Source organism: Populus euphratica, unplaced genomic scaffold (assembly GCF_000495115.2).
Source record: "Populus euphratica unplaced genomic scaffold, PopEup_1.0 scaffold1050.1, whole genome shotgun sequence".
Lineage (NCBI taxonomy): Eukaryota > Viridiplantae > Streptophyta > Magnoliopsida > Malpighiales > Salicaceae > Populus > Populus euphratica.
In genome coordinates, this window is record NW_011500608.1 from 47,359 (window position 1) to 63,000 (window position 15,642).

General features: G+C 32.2%; 1 protein-coding gene across 1 annotated transcript; it reads left to right on the top strand.

The window, feature by feature from the left end:
- Window positions 1–6,919: 6,919 nt before the first annotated feature.
- On the top strand, window positions 6,920–14,154 carry LOC105115644 (beta-galactosidase 1-like). Its single transcript, XM_011012589.1, has 19 exons — window positions 6,920–7,434; window positions 7,582–7,677; window positions 7,782–7,894; window positions 8,039–8,105; window positions 8,200–8,292; window positions 8,453–8,596; window positions 9,110–9,198; window positions 9,322–9,427; window positions 9,505–9,592; window positions 10,240–10,358; window positions 10,445–10,609; window positions 10,720–10,898; window positions 11,068–11,177; window positions 11,592–11,701; window positions 11,815–11,925; window positions 12,007–12,117; window positions 12,504–12,709; window positions 12,790–13,126; window positions 13,577–14,154. The coding sequence occupies exons 1-19, from the start codon at window positions 7,252–7,254 to the stop codon at window positions 13,685–13,687; spliced, it is 2,538 nt and encodes an 845-aa protein (XP_011010891.1). The 5' UTR covers window positions 6,920–7,251; the 3' UTR covers window positions 13,688–14,154.
- The last annotated feature ends 1,488 nt before the right edge of the window (window positions 14,155–15,642 follow it).

Here is a 15,642-nt window from a genome sequence, read left to right on the forward strand (position 1 = left end):
TTTTTTATTTTTTAAAATTTATTTTTAATTTGAATACTATAAAAGATTTAAAAACACTAATTAGATCCTAATTCCAGCAAATAAAATGATGAATAAAAATTCTTCAAAGTTTTTACAGCTCCACAGACAACACTTGAAGGGCACGTCCACGCCCACTTGCTACCAAATATATATATATATATAAAGTCCAATTACCCCTTATCCCACATCAAAAATAAATAAATAAATAAAATGCTGAAATTGCCCTTTACTCTTCAAGATAAAATAGTGATTTCATTATACTAATTCACGAAGAAATGTGAATATATGTATACTGAAATGTTGAGCCTTTTTATTTTGTTTTAATGGATTCCATACATTTTCTGATAATTAATTGTGATTTTTTATTGGATCAGTTCTTGAAAATAAAGTTGACCTAGCTAATCTTCTTTCTTTTCCATAAATTGTTTACATCTTAATCGAAATTAAGTATTTTTTATTAACAATCTTAAAAATATACATTTAACATCGATTTACTATAATTAAAGAAATTTATGTATTTTTCTGAATTATAATATAACGACATGAATCTTAAAAAGTATTCAAGGAAAATGTCCTTGATGGCTCAGATGGGGGAAAATGCTAATTTCCATATACAACGTAATAATTTCGGCGGACCACTTGTGCTCCCCGCCTCCACCTGCTGCCTGTACTTTGAAACAACATATTGTGCTCAGAACTCTCGATCGAAGACACTACCAGTTCCCTTTACTCTCTCTTCCTTTCCCCTCATTCTTTAGCAGTAATGAAGTTAATAATTAAACATGCGTGTCATACAATTTTTTTTTCTATTTTTATTTTATGTAAAATAAAATACCCAATTAATATCCGTGTCATATGTTTGTGATTCTGAGATTTTTATTGATTTTAAAATATGGATATTATGAAGGTATAAATTGATATTTTAATAATTTATAGAATAATTTTAGATTTTTTAAAAATAATAAATTATGATTTTTATTTAAAAAGTGGACAGCAACTATAGGCTATATAAAAAACTATGAAAATAAAATATTAAAATCAGCATTTTAGACGTGATATTTTTTTTTGAAATAGAGATTTAGAAGTTTTTTAATTTATTTTTAAATAGAGATTTAAAAGATTTTTCTTTGATGGTTTTATATAGATTATTTTTGAAGGCCAGATGATTGGACAACTTGAGATTTGCACCAACTTAGTTTTTAAAAAATTATTCAAAGCAAAAAATTATTAAATTTTTAAATAATAATTTTTTAAATAACTCTACATTTATCTAATGAGATCTTAAAAACTCTCGAATAATTTTATTTTATGATTTTTATCAGTGTCTGATATTTAGGAACCCAACAATTAGATATAGTGTATTTGATCTTTATCTCTTTAATTGTTATTTATTTTAGTTAAAATAATTTATCAATTTCATTTTTCTTTAATCTTTTCACTTGTCAAGATTGATTCTTAATTTTTTAATAAATTTGAAGAAAAAAATTAAAAAAATATTTTTAGTTTATTTTTCATTGCATGGTAAAAATAACTATGGATGTGTAAGCTATATTAGAAGACGCAAGTCAAAAAAATTTGAAAACTAATGCCAAATACAAAAGGGTTGTTGACAAACACTTTCACGCTAAAGTGTTTAAAAAATGAGATGAGTGTTCGCATTTCTATGTAAAGAAAGATGTCTAGCGGGGTTGTGTAATAGGTCGCAGCATAAAAAATATGGTTATCAAGAATATTAATAATAATACTTATATTATCAATTTAATTTACTAGATAATATGAGTATCTTTAAAAAATTTAATGTTTTTGATTTTTATTTTTATTAAAGTTAATTCAAGATCGAGTATTTAACAAGAAAAAATGATTAACATATAATAATATATTGCAAATATATTTATAAACTAGATAGACTAAGAAAATCATATAATTTTGTCTAAATACATCAAGCATGCAACTTAATAAAAATAATCATAAATTTAGATATAATAATTGAACTATATTTATATTTTTTAGATGATTTACTCGTTCTAGCCAATCAAGAATCTCAAATTAAAAATTTAGAAGATATTGCTTTTTTTATTTTAATTATTTTTATAGTTAGTTTTGGATTCTTTTAATTATGTGAGTTTTAAACCTACATATAAACAATTTTTCTATCATATTACTAAATTATATATATTTTAAAAAAAATATTACATTTTTTAATTTTTTTATAATTCTAGGTTGTACTCTTAATGTTTTGGAACACAAGTTTTTTGTTCATACTATTTACTGTGTTAATAGATATTTTTATTAATTTTTTTTATAAATATAAGTACTTAAATCAGTTTTTGTGTATTAATATAATACAAAAAAATCAATAAATTAACTTTTTTTTTTAAATTTTAACAGTGTACATGTAATTTTTCCTGTAAAAGAAAGTTTGGAATTCAAATATTCCGAAAAATATATTTTTAAGTACTAATCATATGCATGTAATTTTCCCTGTAAAAGAAAGTTTTGGAATTCAAATATTCTGAAAAAAAAAGACGGTGAATCTGTAATGGATGAAGCATTGGTAGTAAATGGTTATCGGTCTGGAAAAAAGATTGTAGGAGTAAATTAACAGTGTTATTTTCGACGTAACAGAAAAATGAGAATCGTTGAAGATCGCCACATGCTCCTCTTACAGTTTACACGCGCTCGAGGTGAAGAATAAGTGATTCCATTTTTCAAAGAAAGGGAGTACTTTTTTTTCTCGTTTTATGCTCCGCTGATTTCACGCAACCCCATGCACAGGCGGGAAGCTAAGGAGATCCAAATTGTTAAAATTGTTTGTTATTATTATTAGAATTGCAAAAGTTAATTAATTAAAATACTTTTTAATTAAGGAAAAAAATTCAAAAAATTTGATTGATAATATCAGATTTTATCTTTTTATATATTTTATTTTAATTATTTTTATTTTTTAATTCAATTTAATTTTTATATCAAATGTTTTGAAATATTTTTTAATTAAAAAAATTAAAAATTTTGATTGATAATATCAGATTTTTAAATTAAAATTCTTTGTTTTTCTCTTTCAAGTTTTTTATTTGTCAAATTTAATTTTTTTGTTATTTATTTTAGTTGAAATAATTTATGAAATTGGAATATTTTATCATCTTTCTTGATTATTTTAGTTGAAATAATTTATGAAATTAGAATATTTTATCATCTTCCTTAACCTTTTCCCTTATTAAATTTGATTTTTAATCTTTTTAAAAATATTTAAATTATTTTTTATATATCTTCAAACATAAAAAAATAATATTCTTTTTAGAAATCTATCTTTTAACAAAATAATTTTTTTAAAAAAATTATTTTCAGCAAACAAATAAATGAATTATAATTTTTTTCAAGGATAAAGTTTGTTGCGTGACATAAAACTTGGCTCCCAATTTTGAAAGGAAACAAAAAAATTATTGCAAGCGTAAAAAGTGTTCGTTTGGGTCATGAAAAGGCGGTCATGATGACAATTAATAAAGTGTAGAGAAATGCACTGTTCCCATGTGCTGGACTCCATGCCATTTGGGGTAACAAAAATTGCCTGTAAGCAAACTCATCTCTACCCTATTGTATTCATTAATTTTGTTTGTTTTTATGTTTTAAAAATAATTTTTTAAATTAAATCTTATTTCTTATTTCTAGATTATTTTAATGTATTAATATTAAAAATAAATTTGAAAAAATAAAAAATATTATTTTAATATATTTATAGTAAAAATTATTTTAAAAAACTACAAATACGGTGTGGCTAAAAAAAAACCACAAACAGTGCGTATCTCCCTCTGGATCCTCTTCAACAGCTAACATGTTTTAACTTGATTAGTTTGATCCACGTATGCGTGGGAAAGACGAGCATTTTCTTTTATTCCTACGCCCTCCTCCCAACTAATCGGTAGAAGCAAGACACGTAGGATCCTTCAATAATTAAATTACTACGCGGAACCTTATTCTCAAATGTTAAGAAAATCGTGCCCTTCGAACATGTAGATCTACCTCGTTAAGAACAAGTTCCTTTCTAATTCGAGACCATGATTTGGCGTAAGAAATCTTGCCGGAAATCAAAGGGGCTTGGTGGTTTGTAATCATGCAGGTTGGAGCGGGTGTCGCTGTGTGCGCGCATGCTTATTTTGCTTGCTTTGTTTGGATTTCGTGTAGATTGTTTCTTTAAAGTGTTTTTAAATTGAATATTTATTAAAATAATATCTTTTTATATCTAAAAAATTATTTTTAATATTAACACATTAAAATAATTTAAAACATTAAAATAATATTTTTTATTTTTTACAAATTTAAATTTTATCAACACTAGACAAGAGTAGATGCCTAGCTATGCAAATTCTAACCAGTAACGAATGGATGTCCACTTCTTTTGCTTTTGCTTTTTTTTTTTTTTGGCCTTTCCCTTTCTCTTCCCGCCGAGCAAACCATCTACTATTTCCCTTTGATTCCTGGAAGTGAAAGCTTCTTCCTTTCTCGTATTGCTCGGGAGACGGCAACAAGGTACATGCATGTTGTTACTTTAGAGAGAAATAGGGATTTCTTTTCTTTTCTTTCTTGTTTTTTTAATAATAATAATAATATAAGCGTGTGTGTTTTGTGATTAATCTTTATAGAAAGTTTTTAAAACGGCAGTAAGAGTGTGTGTTTTGTGATTTGATTGAAAGTGCTATAGTGATTTTGTACATGAAAATACTTATCTAAAAAAGTTAAATCCATAAAAAAGTATTTTATTGGTTGAAATATGTCATAGAAAAGGTGATTATTCAGTATTTTTCACATGAAATTTTATTTTCTATCTCTATTTATGGGCTACCTACCATTCCGTTCGATTTTAATGCCCTAAAAAAATTAAAGGGGGGTTGCTTTGACGGTAGCGTAGAACAAGTAATTTATTCCATTTTTTATTGCTAATTTGGATTTCGTAACCCTCTGGTGAATCGCGTGGTATTCGATTTTTTATATTCAGTTTCATATATTAATTAAAGTGTTTTCTAAAATTTTTTATTTAAAAATATATTAAAATAATATATCTTCTTATTTTTTAAAATTTATCTTTGAATTAAAATAATTTGATAACATAATAAATAATTTTAAACAAAAAATTAACATTTTAATTTTTTTAAAAATAAAAATAAACAAACTTTTAGTAGTAAAAAATTTAAATTCAAAATCTTAATTTAATTTATTACCATAAAGGTGCCACCACACCCACTAACTTGTAAATCTTTTTGGAATTGAAAACTCATTACTACTTGATCCATCAAAGATAAAAAAAAGATTTTTTTTTAGATTTAGTTTTCTTTCATTCCTTTTAATAGGCCCATGGAAAAAAAATAAAGAGTAATTTAATAATTAAATTTAAATTTAAATTGAATATTTCAAATTGAAGAACCATGATAGGTGAAGCTTAGGGGATGAGAAAAGATTATTCCCCATTGTATTTGCATTGAAAATCCTCCTTTGCTTGGTTGGAATGGATAGTGAAATTCGAATTATTTTCAGACGAGGGATTTTTTCTTCTTCTATTTCATTAGCTTCAAATTACTCTTGCTCGACACGTGTGCTGCAAAGGCGCGTGAGTTTGGTACACAGGAGAATAAACATAAAACTATGCATAAAAGGACAACGAGGTAGGAACTGACCGTATGGGGATCGTGTTAAGGATCATGGTGTCATTTAAAGCCCAAAAAAAAAAAAAAACAATCCATTTTTTTAATAAAAAAAGAACCCAGCCAAACAGAGCTTTACCGTTCATCTCTGATTTTTATACACGCGCGCGCACATACACCTTAATTTAGTTTTTGTATAAAAAACTCAATTCTTTCTATAAATCAACAATTAGTTATGGTGATAAATGAACTCTTGAGGAAGGGAAAGGGAAGGTTTCAGTTCAAAATTCATTTAAGACAACAATTTCAATAAGACGCAAATAATAAAAATTACTCCCTAGCCTGATGTTTGGAAAATATAGAAAGAAAATAAAAAATTAGAGTTTTTTTTGTCTCTAACATAGTAAAAAAAAGAAAATAACACACTGGAGAAAAATATTTAAAAAAATAGCACAATATAAAAAATTACAAATAACATTTGGAACTTACAAGCCTTACGTGTTATTGTCGATTCTTTTAAATTGTAAAACATTAGTCACAATTTATAAAAAATAAATATAAAAAAAATATATTATGAAAGCATGTCAAAACTATAATATTATTAACATTGTTAAAATTCTTTTTTATTAAATGAATCAAACATGACCCAGAAAAATTAAGAATTAAACTCTAATTATAATATTATTAGCATTATCAAAAAAATCTTTTATAAAATAAATTAAACATCACCAAAAAAAAATTACCTACAATAAAATGAATAAAATGAATAAGCCATACAAGCTATCTAAAATGGTTAGATTCACTTATTTTCAAGTGATATGTATAGTTTATTCTTGTTATTACTTATGATTTTACTTAGTATTATTAGATTTATCTCAACAAGATTATTTTGATGGTATTAAAAATATTATTATCAAATTTTTGGTTTGTGTTTGTAATTTTTTTATTTATTTTTTCTTTTTCTCACTTTTTTTTATTGTAAATTATGTTAGCTATTTTATAATTTCAAAAAGTCACTAGATATATTTGTGACCCGGGATTTGTAGATGTCATCTACTACATTAAATAGTTTTTTAATTTTCTGGGTTAGAGTCCAAAAGAGCTAAAAAAATAAAAATGCAGTCTTAGAAACACAGGGTAAAAAGGTCGGTCCCCAAAGTGCCAAACTGAGGGCAAAAACAAGGGACCCACCATCCCTTTCAAACCAACTCAATTTATGAAAGTGTTTAAAAGCAGCTGCAAAGCACCTCACTCTCATGACTCGCTCTCACTCACTCACTCACTCGCTCACTATTCTTCTACTCTTGACTAACAACAAAACAGCCCGCATGTGAACATGAATACGGCTACTGGTGCTGCTACTCTCCCTCTTCCTCTCTCTATATATCTATCAAGATTGCCTCTAATAAAAAGCCAAACCAACACAGAGGCCAGCCCAGCTGTTTCTTTCCATTTTTCTCTCTGTACATGAAAGCTGCATACAATAAAGTGTAGTGTGCTCAGAGAGAGAGAGAGAGATCATAAAGAGTGAGAGAGCCAAAGAAAAGCTCATTGTTTTGAAAGTTATCATTTTTTGTTGTTCATATGCTCATTACTCATGGCCTTGAAGAAGATACCAATGTCCAATGATAAGGCGTCAGTAGTTTTTTTGGTTTTTTTGGCTTCATTGGTTTGTTCTGTCACTGCCTCCGTGTCTTATGACTCTAAGGCTATCACCATTAATGGCCAAAGAAGGATTCTTATTTCCGGATCCATTCACTACCCAAGAAGTTCCCCTGAGGTATTTTCCCTAATGTGCTTCATTTTCCTACTCTTTTTGAAGCTTTTTCTTCAAATGGGCACCGCTAAACTGTGCTCCTAGTTTATGTTTTTGATTTTTAGTTGATTGGACTTTTTTCTTGTGTGTGTGTGTGTGGGGATATGGCAGATGTGGCCAGATCTTATTCAGAAGGCAAAAGAAGGAGGACTGGATGTTATTCAGACATATGTTTTTTGGAATGGACATGAACCTTCACCTGGAAAAGTAATTATAAAAAATGGAAAGAGTTTTTTTTTTTTTTGGCTTTATATTTAAGTTAATATAGTAAGTGTGATAATTTCCTAATCTACTTTTTGGCTCTTTTTCAGTATTATTTTGAGGGGAGCTATGATCTGGTCAAGTTTGTTAAGCTGGTGAAGGAGGCAGGCCTTTATGTTAATCTCAGGATTGGACCTTATGTCTGTGCTGAGTGGAACTTTGGGTAATAACATCAATATCTAAGGTTGAAAGGATAACATTTTGCATAAACAAAAGGAAAACAAAATAAAAAAACCTGATAGTTTAGAAGTTCTGCAAATTTGAGCAAAATGTTCTCTTTTTTTTTTTTTTCTTTTTTAATTTCCAGGGGTTTCCCGGTTTGGCTTAAGTACATTCCAGGCATCAATTTCAGAACAGACAATGGCCCTTTCAAGGCGAGGCAGTTTTTAATGCTCCCTTTGTTTTTTCTATTTGATTCCTTTTTCTTTATATAATTAATTTTGGATTTTGAATTCTGCAACAATGAAGGCTCAAATGCGAAAATTCACCACAAAGATTGTTAAGATGATGAAAGCAGAAAGGTTATTTGAGTCTCAAGGCGGTCCAATAATTTTATCCCAGGTAGTTATATCCCTCCAATCTTATCGGTTCTCTTCATACAATATCCTGTTGAGTATCTTCATCACAGTATACACGTCATATAAAATCTTGATTGTCTTTCACATGATAGAATACTGTAGTTCAGTATCTTCATTTCTTTCCCTGTCAATCTCCGTGACAGATTGAGAATGAGTATGGACCCATGGAATATGAACTTGGTTCACCTGGTCAAGCGTACACCAAGTGGGCTGCACAAATGGCTGTAGGTCTCCGTACTGGTGTCCCATGGGTCATGTGCAAGCAAGATGATGCCCCGGATCCTATTGTAAGTGATCTGCTTTTCTTTATTTTACCTTTTAGCAACATCTTTTTCCTCTCTCTAGTCATTTTCCTCGTCCAATCCTCGATGGTTCCTCACTTCGTTAGTGGGGTTGCCATTTAATTGTGTTTTCCCTTTTTCACGGTCATGGATGAGATGAATGATTATTCCTCATTTCACATGGCTCAGCTTTGAACTTTCCCACTCCTATCTGTTTTTCTGTCCCTTTTTTTTGTTTTGTTTTTCTTGGATTCCCTTGGTCGTAGATTTGAAATGATATATTGATGACCATGTTTCTTGTCAATCATATACACCACCCATATAACTTCCTTAGTGAGCGGTTATTGATAAAAGATGTGTTCTTAATCGATTTATTTGGAATCAAATATATTCAATTGAACCTTTCATTTATCAGAATTGTATGGCCTTACCATTGAATTATCGTGCCAGGCAATTTATTTTTTCTACTTGTGTGTTCGAGTTTCTCTAAAGCTTTTTATTTGCCTGTTGTCTCGAAAGATTAACACCTGCAACGGTTTCTACTGCGACTACTTTTCTCCAAACAAAGCTTACAAGCCAAAGATGTGGACTGAAGCTTGGACTGGCTGGTAAATTGCTTGTTGCCTCAACGGTCAATTTTCATCACCCTCATGAACTACAGGTTCATAAGAATATACATGGCGTTTGCCTGCTGATCACCCTTTTCCATTGTCAATTATTTTGCATAACAGGTTTACCCAATTTGGTGGCCCAGTTCCTCACCGACCAGCTGAAGACATGGCTTTCTCTGTTGCAAGGTTCATACAGAAGGGGGGATCATTCATAAATTATTATATGGTAAGTTGTTTGTGGAACTTAAGTGAGCTGCTCCCCAAGTGAATTCAACTGAGTTTTATATGCTTTTGTGATTTCAGTATCATGGAGGAACAAATTTTGGCCGAACTGCTGGTGGTCCTTTCATTGCAACAAGCTATGATTATGATGCTCCTCTTGATGAATATGGTGTGCACAAAGCACTATTTGTTTCAAAAGTGCTGTTTCCTTATCCTTGACATTGTTTACCTATCATCTGGTTTAAATTTGTATGAACTTGTTCATGCGTTCTATGCCTCTTGGAAGTACCAAGAAAAGGTCGCCCAAGTAATGAATTTCACCTAAACAGTAAAAACCATATCCTCCTATACCATGAAGTAAGGTCATATTTTTCTTTCTGGTCAAATGGTTGGCTGCTGATTCCTGTCTTTTGACATGTGTCATGATGATTGGTACATTGAATGCAAAATGTCACCCGGACAATGATTTTCTATCGGTTCTATTTTGGTTATTCTCTGAGAATGGTCGGAGATGTCATTATCCTTGATGTCTGGAAACAGTTACAACTTCCCAACGGATAGAGTTTTGGATTTGTAAATGTCTTATTATTGTTTGTGGTGTGTAAAAATTATGGAGACATGCTTTATTATTGTTTTTATTGTTTCTTTGCTCAGGAAAATGCTGCTATTAAATAAACTTTCAAGGACAATTAGAATTATTTCAACAATCTCTTATCATTAACATCGCTCAAACCTGTTTTGTTGGTCAAGATCTAACATGCATTGTTAATATGGTTTCCATCAATCTGAAGTACTGCCACTCATTTTCTTATGCAGGACTGTTGCGGCAGCCTAAATGGGGCCATTTGAAAGATTTGCATAGAGCAATTAAGCTGTGTGAACCTGCTTTAGTATCTGGAGATGCAACTGTTATACCACTTGGAAATTACCAAGAGGTCAAATTTGCCTTCTGTTTTCTATGAAACATCGCTTTGTTCTGAAATTGTATTGGAGTATCTGTAATTTTGTCTTTAATATACAGGCTCACGTGTTCAATTATAAGGCTGGAGGTTGCGCAGCATTCCTTGCAAATTACCATCAGAGATCATTTGCAAAGGTGTCTTTTAGGAATATGCATTATAACCTACCACCATGGTCCATCAGCATTCTTCCAGATTGCAAGAATACCGTTTACAACACTGCAAGGGTTAGAATTTCTATAAAAAAAATTAATTTTTTTTGTTTCAGTCTTTCACATCATTTGGATGTTTATTTCATAGACAAGATTGCAACATTTGTAACAAAATTCCCATACAGGTTGGTGCTCAAAGTGCAACGATCAAGATGACTCCTGTTCCTATGCATGGAGGCTTGTCTTGGCAAACATATACTGAAGAGCCATCCTCAAGTGGTGATAACACATTCACTATGGTTGGGTTGCTGGAGCAGATAAATACAACTAGAGATGTGTCAGACTATTTGTGGTACATGACAGAGTAAGCATTTATTTTACAACTGGCAACAACTTTTGTTTTTTATCTTTCCTTTGTGATTCGCTTTACACACACACACACACATTTTACTCCTGTGATAATTATCTGGTAGTCTTTATTCTAGTACTTGAAGATTCTTACTCTTCTTTCCATGTTCTCTTGATGTTGCCAGTGTTCATATTGACCACAGCGAAGGCTTTCTGAAGAATGGCAAATATCCTGTTCTTACTGTTCTATCAGCCGGGCATGCTTTGCATGTTTTCATCAATGGTCAACTATCCGGTGGGTTTCTGTTCTGTTGATTTTAGGGTGATTCTTGACCATCTCTTTTTTTTTAAAAAAAAAAACCCCAAAAGACTCCTGATGGTCAGGGAACTGATTTTCATATTGTTTCTTGGAAGATATTAGTATATAGAGAGATGAAAAGCATAATTGATTATAATGTTTGGTCTAGCTACTTTAATTGAATGGGTCAATGGCTAGATTTATAATACCTGGCCATTCCACTTTACACATAACGGGTCATCATTTAAGTTTTTTGTTTTGATGATCAATATGATAATGATAACGAACCTAAAGTTGATATGTCAATCTTGGTCACAAGCTAAAATAACTACTTCAGTCCATCATGATTATTCATAGCATATTGCTCCATGCTTCCTCTCTCTTAGCTTGCATGTTGTTAATCTTGAGCAGGGACTGCCTATGGAAGTTTAGACTTCCCAAAGTTGACATTTAGTCAAGGTGTGAGGTTGAGAGCTGGTGTCAACAAAATTTCTCTTCTGAGCATTGCTGTTGGTCTCCCGGTTCGTTCTCACTCACACACTCGCTGAACACATGGAAATTTGATGCTCAATAGAAAGTGTTCGTAGTATTTTGCATTTAACATTACTCATCATCATGTCACTTTTGGGGACAGAATGTTGGCCCCCACTTTGAGACATGGAATGCCGGTATTCTTGGACCTGTGACATTGAATGGCCTCAATGAGGGGAGGAGGGACTTGTCCTGGCAGAAGTGGTCTTACAAGGTTTGTCCTCAAACATTTTTTTCTGTTGTCGCTCATCTTCCTAGCATGCAAAAGATTCATTTGTTTGCATCTTGCTACCAGATTGGTCTTCATGGAGAAGCATTGAGTCTCCATTCAATCAGTGGGAGTTCTTCAGTTGAGTGGGCAGAGGGGTCTCTGGTGGCCCAAAAACAGCCACTCTCATGGTATAAAGTGAGTATTTAAACCCTAATCAAAAGTGAATTGATAAAGAATTCAATTTTCTAAAGAATGTGTCACCTGGTGTTGCAGTGAACTATTAATCATGTTCCTTGTCCTTGAAAGAAAAGTTTATTTTTGTTGGAAGTTGTAACCCAAAAGCATGCAGTCTCTTCCACCACCAAGGCCTGGGCTGAGTTGTAGCTCCCGGAATATGCTTATCTGTCTTGAACCCAAAAAATTCAATGATGGAGGACATGTTTATACAGCAACTTACATAATACCATGTTTTTGTGCAATGTAATTATAACTTGACAGAATGTGCTTCCTAGGACTGCTCAAAGCGGTACTCAACCAGAACTGCCAGGTCTAGAATTGACTTCTCTCTGTCATGTTTCCAGACTACTTTCAATGCTCCTGCTGGGAATTCCCCTTTGGCTTTAGATATGGGCAGCATGGGCAAAGGCCAAATATGGATAAATGGACAACATGTTGGACGTCACTGGCCTGCATATAAAGCATCTGGAACATGCGGGGAATGTACTTACATTGGAACTTACAATGAAAAGAAATGCTCAACTAATTGTGGCGAGGCTTCCCAGAGATGGTAAAAAAAACATAATTCACTTTTCTTTTTGGACTCTTGGATGCATTCATGAAACTGACAATTCAATTGTAATTTTCCAGGTATCACGTCCCTCAATCATGGCTAAAACCAACAGGGAACCTGTTGGTTGTGTTTGAAGAATGGGGTGGAGATCCAAATGGGGTTTCTTTGGTTAGGAGAGAAGTAGACAGTGTGTGCGCTGATATTTATGAGTGGCAGCCAACTTTAATGAATTATCAGATGCGAGCATCTGGTAAAGTCAATAAGCCGCTTAGGCCTAAAGCCCATTTGTCATGTGGCCCTGGACAGAAAATCAGATCAATCAAGTTTGCCAGCTTTGGGACACCAGAAGGGGTTTGCGGAAACTACCACCAGGGAAGCTGTCATGCCTTCCACTCTTACGATGCTTTTAACAATGTATGTGGTCTTGCATTTGTTATTCTATCCTTTTCTATTCTAGGAAATATAATCATTTTACCAGCAACAGCTATGAAAATATGTTTTTTGTTAGGATGGTAATTTGTGTTCAAGAGACCTAATTCTCAGCTCCATCCAAAAACTTTTTCTGGAAAGACTGTTTAGCCTCTTATTTAGGTTCACTGATAATCTCTCATACCGAATTAATTAACCTAGAACCTCCCCCTTTCAGTATTTGAAAATGCTCCTAACTTGGTTGAATGGCATGTGTTTAATCATCTTCCCAAGAACATTTAAAGAGACATCTTCTGGTTTATAGCATTTCATGTGCCTTCCCAAGCTTATTATTTATTTTCCAATGCTTGATTCATCCATCTTTACCTTTTGTTTCTCTCCCATGACATGTTTTTCCTGTTTTGCAAATACTGATGCAAGACTTTGTTCTTGCAGCTTTGTGTTGGGCAGAACTCATGCTCGGTGACCGTAGCACCTGAAATGTTTGGGGGGGATCCTTGCCCGAGTGTCATGAAGAAACTGGCAGCAGAGGCTATTTGCAGCTGATGACCTGCTACAGTTGAAGTAAGTGAATAAAGAAGATTCTGCATTTGATTTTCTCACCGAGTACAGCATCTTCGGTATACTATTATATTGGCAAATCAAGCTTCACAACCATGAGCACGGCAACCATTTGTTTTGGCGCTTCCAGGGTGAAGTTGTACAAATATACAGCATACCATCTGGTTGAAGGCCCATATAGATTGTGGAAATGATTGCAGATAAGCTTTATATACATAGGCTAGCCAGTGTTTAATTTTGGCAAAGGAATGGGTTCGGTAGAAGCACATTGAGATGAAAAATCAAATGTGTCCATGTGCAAATCTGGTAGTTTTAGAGTATGGAAAGCCTCTTGTTTCCCGTGACCTTTTATTTCATGTAAACTTCCTGGGAAGCAATTCCTTTATGGGTTTGTTATTGTAAGAGTTTCTTGAGGTTGAAGAAATGATAACAAGCTTTTCAAATTACTCTCATCCCAAGCCGTAAACTGGGAGCCCTTTAGTTCATTTTATGTCTCATGTAATTTACTTGCATCAGTTGCCTATTATGAGATTATATAGACTTTATTTCTATGTCTTAAGAAACCCAACGGCTGCCCCTTTCGGTTTCGGAGACACGGAAACGTAAAGTACGGAAAATAGGATGACAATATGTGTTTGTGGGTGATGGAGCTGGCTGGGCTGCTTGTTAGCTGTGAAAAGGGATGGCTGTTGCAGCTTGGAAGGTCAATGCAAGTAGGAATATAATGAAAGAGAGGTGAGAAATGGCAGGATACAGAGCACAGACTTCAGGAAGGGAAGTAAAGAATTGAATGGAACCAAAAGCGTAGATCAAAGGAATGGTTCAGAGGAAAGCGAAATTGAATAACAGTGAAAAAGGTTTAAATAATGACAGGAACGCTAAAAAAAATGGATTCGAACAAACCAAAGAAGTATAATAAAGCAAGATAGTAAAAATTAAAATATAGATTGATATATACTTAAAAGAAACAAGAACAAACATGTAAATCGATGCCAAGAATAACCAAGAAACAACATAAAGGAGAAACAAAAATGCACAACATTAGCTAATATCTAACAAGGAAGACACCTAGATTGAATTGACAAATGTTGATTTTTCACAAACTTTGCGTCTGCAATCACAAAGCATAAACTTAAAAAAAATTCAGTCGAAATCCAATCCTCAGCCTAAGGCAACCCATCTCACCCATCTCAATTGAGACATAATCCCTTTATCCGAATGTTATTACCTTAAAACCATACCATTAAGTAGACAATAAGCAAAGCATCCATGGAATCTCCATCCCAATATAATGTATCTCGTTCATAACACATTGACGTGGATGCCTTTGCTTGTGGATGAATGAGAATGCAATTGAGGCTGCTGTTTTTAATAGGTTGTAAAATCAATCCAAAAATAAACAGCAATAGAACGAGTCATATGGTTAGTAATCTAGCAGAACAAAAGGTGCAAATGAAGAATGTAGCAGCAGCAACAAAGTCTTTAGTGAGCAAATTATAGTCGAAACAAACAAAGAAGAAGCTTTTAAAAAGTGCAAACCATTTTTTCATTCCAAACGTTCTGTATGCATGAACTACGTAGTTAATGACAATGCAACAAAACTAGTTGCAAGTTATAATACATTCCAAGAAAAAGAAAAAAAACAACAGTGGCATATCCTTTTTGGAACTATTATTTTGAATGCAATTGCTGAAATACATAAGCAATCACATAAAGAATATAACACCAAAATAGTCTTTATGACAACACATATTTATTATATCTGATTCATGCTTGAATCATAATGAAAAGTCATATTTTTCCTATCCAAATAGGGAGAAGTTTTTCCCAAATCTAAAAGATTATTTAGAATCACATAGACAAGTGGCATGAATTTTTTTAGTGTCATAATTATATAGAGCCTAAGAAATTCAATCTTGTTGTGATTGTTGTTACAACTA